Here is a 3,980-nt window from a genome sequence, read left to right as displayed (position 1 = left end):
TGGGGCGGGGCTAGAGCTTGCGCCGCCGCCCGCTGGTCAGGAGGCAGCGGTGGCAGTCGGCGTGGCGGCGGCGGGCGACCGGCCTCTCGCCAGCGCCGACAGCTGCTGCACCAGCTGCTCGGCGCTGGGCCGCTGCCGCGGCTCGAAGCTCAGGCACCTCATCATGAGATCAGCCACCTCCTGCAACCACAATCCCAGTGTGAAGGTGTAGCAGCAGCAGGGCTGCTTGAGGGGTCCTCCACATCAGCTGCATGCATGCGCACGTGCCAGACGCCAGCGACAGCGCCACGGAGCCGCAAATTTGACGCAGGCTCCATGGGCCCATGCAACCAGGTCAAGCCGCACCTGGGGGCACTCCTCCGGCACGGTTGGCAGGCGCAGGCGGCCTCGCATGGGTGGCTCCCCTGTGCAAATCTCCCATAGAAGCTGCAGAGCGGGGAACCGGGGCAGAGGTGTGTGCGTGTGTGTGAGCGACTGAGTGGGTGTGGGTGGGCAGGGGCCGGCACAGGCGCGGCGGCAGCTTGATTATCAGCCTCAAAAGCAGCGGGAGGCGCCGGCGCGTTTGGCAGGCCGGGGCGTGCGGCAGTGCGGCCGCCAACCCACCACTCCGAAGCCGTAGATGTCTGCTGACTGGTCGCACTGGTGGCCCCACAGCACCTCGGGCGCCGTCCACGCAAAGGTGCCCACGGGGGCGGCGTCAGACAGGAAGGTGCCGCGCTTGAGGCGGGCCAGGCCCATGTCCGCCAGCTTGGCGGTACCGGTACCGGTCAGCAGCACGTTGGAAGCCTTGACGTCCAGGTGGATGATGCCCTGCGGTACCAAGAGAGGGAGGGCAAGGCAGGGAAGGCAACACAAGGCAAGGCATGGCATGGCAGGATAAGGTCACTGGCAGGTGGACAAAGACACGGTGGAGAGGGAGCCGGGCGGGCACCGCAGCGGCGAGGGCTGGCAAGCGCGCGCCCCGCCCGGCCGCAGCCCACCGCCTGCATACCCACGAACACACACAAGCGCGCAGGCACACACCTTGGCGTGAAGGTAATTGAGGGCCTGCAGGCAGGCAGGCAGGGGCAGGCAGGCAAGAGCGGCGGCGAGTTGTGCGGCTGGTGGTGCGTGCCACAGTGTGGAAAGGGGGCGCGCTGTGGAGGGCATACCAGCGCATACCCAATCCCCTGCCGCGCCCGCCCGCCAGCCCACCAGCCAGCCCACCACGCCCCATCCGCCGCCCAGCCCCAGGGCCCAGGCCCACCTTTGCCACCTCCAGCGCCACGCGGCGCCCCTTGAGGTGCCATCCAAAGATGCGCTGGGGCGGGGCGGGGGGCGCCGCCGTCAGCTGCAGCGCGCTGTGCAGGTCGCGCCCCTCGCAGCACTCCAGCACCAGCAGGCCCTTCTCCCTCTCGGGGTTGATGCACACGCCGTAGAAAGAAACGACGTTGGGGTGGCGCAGCAGCTCCATGCGCATAGCCTCCTGCACGGGGGAGGAAGAAAGCGCGCGGGGGAGGAAGAAAGCAAGCGCCGGGCGGGAAGGAAGTCAAAAGCAAGGTGCGGGCGATCGGCTGCTGCCGGCTGAGGGCGTGCCCGGGCGAGGGGCACCACCAGGCAGGCGGGCAGCGCCGCTGCGGCCGGCCAGTATGGCCTGCCGCCGGCCCTGGCGCTCACCGTCACAAAGGCGAGCTGGGCCTCGGGAGAGCTGGGCCCTATGTCCAGTTCCTTCACCGCCACCACCTCTCCGCGGTACATGGCGCGGAACACGGCGCCGCTGCAGAGGTGCAGGCGCAGGTGCAGGCCGGGGCAGGGTGGGCCGCCGCTGGAGGTGACGGGCAGGCAGCGGGCAGGTGGTGGCGGGCAGGTGGTGGCGGGCAGGTGGCGGGCAGAGGTGGCGGGCAGGTGGCGGGCGAAAGCAGGGCGGGCGCAAGATGCAGGGTGGGGCAAAGCGCACTGACAAGTTCGGCAAGGAGAGGCAGCTGGCGGCCAGCCGGCGGCAGCAGGCTGTGCGGAAGGCTGTACGAGCAACGCCAGCCTCACCTGGCGCCCGCGCCCAGCCGCTGCAGCGTGCCGTTGGGCCAGCGCAGCAGGGTCGCCTCGCTTAGGTCCACCGCCCACTTGTGGAGCTCCGGCGGGAGAGGGCAGGGTGACCAAGCGGCCAGGGAGGGGGCTGCCTCCAGGCTGGGCCGGCACGTGGAGCAGCTGCTCTGCAACGCCTGGCTGCCGTCCTGCCGGGCGCGGTGGCGCAGCAGCTCTGCCAGCGGCGGCGCCTGGTGGTGCGGGGTGCCGCACTCGGCGTCCGCCTCGCTGCTGGGGGTGCCGGGGATGGGGAGGGAGAGGGAGCGGCCGGCGGCGGCGGGGAAGCCCTGGGCGCCGCGGAGGTTGGGCAGCGCGGGCGGGTGCAGGGGCACCCCCGCCGCCGCCTCGGCCACGCTGCCGCCAGAGAAGCGGCAGGCGGTACCGCAGCGCAGCGCCGGCAGCTGCGGGGACGTGGGAGCTTCCACGCAGCTGCCGGCGGAGCAGCGGCCCGCGCCGCCGCTGCACCTCACGCGGGCTGGCAGCTGTGGGGGGAAGGGGTGCACTGCGACCTCCGCCCCGCCGCAGCCAGACAACTGTAAGCGGCCAGCGCCGCTGGCGCTGGCGCCTGAGAAGCGGCCTGCGCCGCCCAAGCTGTCGCCTGAGACGCGCACGGGGGTCACGGCTCCGCTGCTACCAAAGGGCGGCGTGAGGGACGTCGGCTGGCTGCCAAAGCCGCTGGGCGCCTCCTGGGCGAGCGCTGCGAAGGGGCTGGCAGGCATGGTCTCCCCGCGGGGTGTGGCGCACACGCTGCGAGGGGCCTTGAGGGGTGCCGGCGCCTGCCCCGCGCACGCCACCGCCGCCGCCGCCGCCTCCAGCCGGTCGAACGTGGACTGCTTCTGCAGCCGCAGGGCCGCTGCCCAGGCCTCTGCCACCTCATCGGCGGCGGGGGCGGCTGCCTCTGGCCGCTGCCACGCGGCCTGCAGCCTGCTGGGGTCGGGCAGGGGCTGCTGGGCGGGCACATCCGGCCCGTCCCCGGCGCCTGCCGCTTCTGATGCCGCTGCTGTGCCCTGGCCAGGCTCCTCAGGCTGGCAGCAGGCAGAGTCGTCTTGGCTGCCCCAACCGCTGTGCCCTTCCTCTGCCGCCACTCCAGACTTTCCAGCCAGGCTGGCGCTGCTGGCACGGCCGTCCCGCTCCTGCTGCCGCACGCGGCGGCGGCGGCGGTGGCACCACAGCGCCGCGGCCGCGGCCGCGGCCGCCGCCACGCCCGCCGCCGCGCCCCCCGCGATCCCCGCCACGGCGCCGGCAGACAGGCCCGACCCACCCGCTGCCGTTGCCGCGCCGCTGCCTTGCGCCTCCTGCCCCTCTTGCACGTAAGCAACTGCCGAGGGGCTATAGATGATGTCGGCTGCCGAGGAATTGCGGCGGAACAGCGCCAGCGCCAGCCCGCTCTTGAACACGCCAGCCGGCTTCAGCACAAAGGCGGTACACTCAGGCGTACCGTCGCAGTACCGCCCCATCTCGGCCAGGGGCAGGTGCAGCGCGCACTCCCCAAGCTCCGCCCTGCACCGGTGGCGGCGGCGGCAGCAGGAGGGTGTGGGGGGGGCGCGGATCCAGGTAGGCAGCGGCAGCCTGTCTGCCTGCCAGGCACTGCCTGGCAGGCACTGCCTGCCTGCCTGCCTTGTCGCCCATAAATGAGAGCCCAGCAGCAGCAGCAGCAGCAGCAGCAGCAGCAGCATGCAGCAGGTCCCCACCTGAGGGAGCCCGAGCAATTGAATCCAGGCTGGCCAAACAGGCCGGCGCCGATGTGGCGCGTGTACCCTGCCACCTCCTGGCCGCTGGCCACGATGGGGGAGCCGCCCGAAAACTGGATGGCAGGCCCCTTGTCGATCACCGCCGGCGGCCAGCCCACCTCGGGCGCCACCTGCGGCAGGCGCAGGCGTGGGTGGCAGCAGGCAGGCAGGCAGGCAGGTGAGGAGCGG

The 3,980-nt window shown here is 72.6% G+C and overlaps 1 protein-coding gene across 1 annotated transcript; it reads right to left on the bottom strand.

Moving 5' to 3' along the window:
• Nucleotides 1-579: 579 nt before the first annotated feature.
• Nucleotides 580-807, bottom strand: CHLNCDRAFT_13410 (hypothetical protein; the record flags this gene model as incomplete). Its single annotated transcript, XM_005847277.1, has 1 exon — nt 580-807. A coding segment is annotated over one exon (228 nt), but the record flags the coding sequence as incomplete, so codon positions are not given.
• Nucleotides 808-3,980: the final 3,173 nt, after the last annotated feature.

This window comes from Chlorella variabilis (genome assembly GCF_000147415.1).
Source record: "Chlorella variabilis unplaced genomic scaffold CHLNCscaffold_11, whole genome shotgun sequence".
NCBI lineage: Eukaryota > Viridiplantae > Chlorophyta > Trebouxiophyceae > Chlorellales > Chlorellaceae > Chlorella > Chlorella variabilis.
The sequence above is the reverse complement of the archived record's forward strand: the minus strand, read 5'-3'. Positions and strand labels throughout refer to the sequence as shown.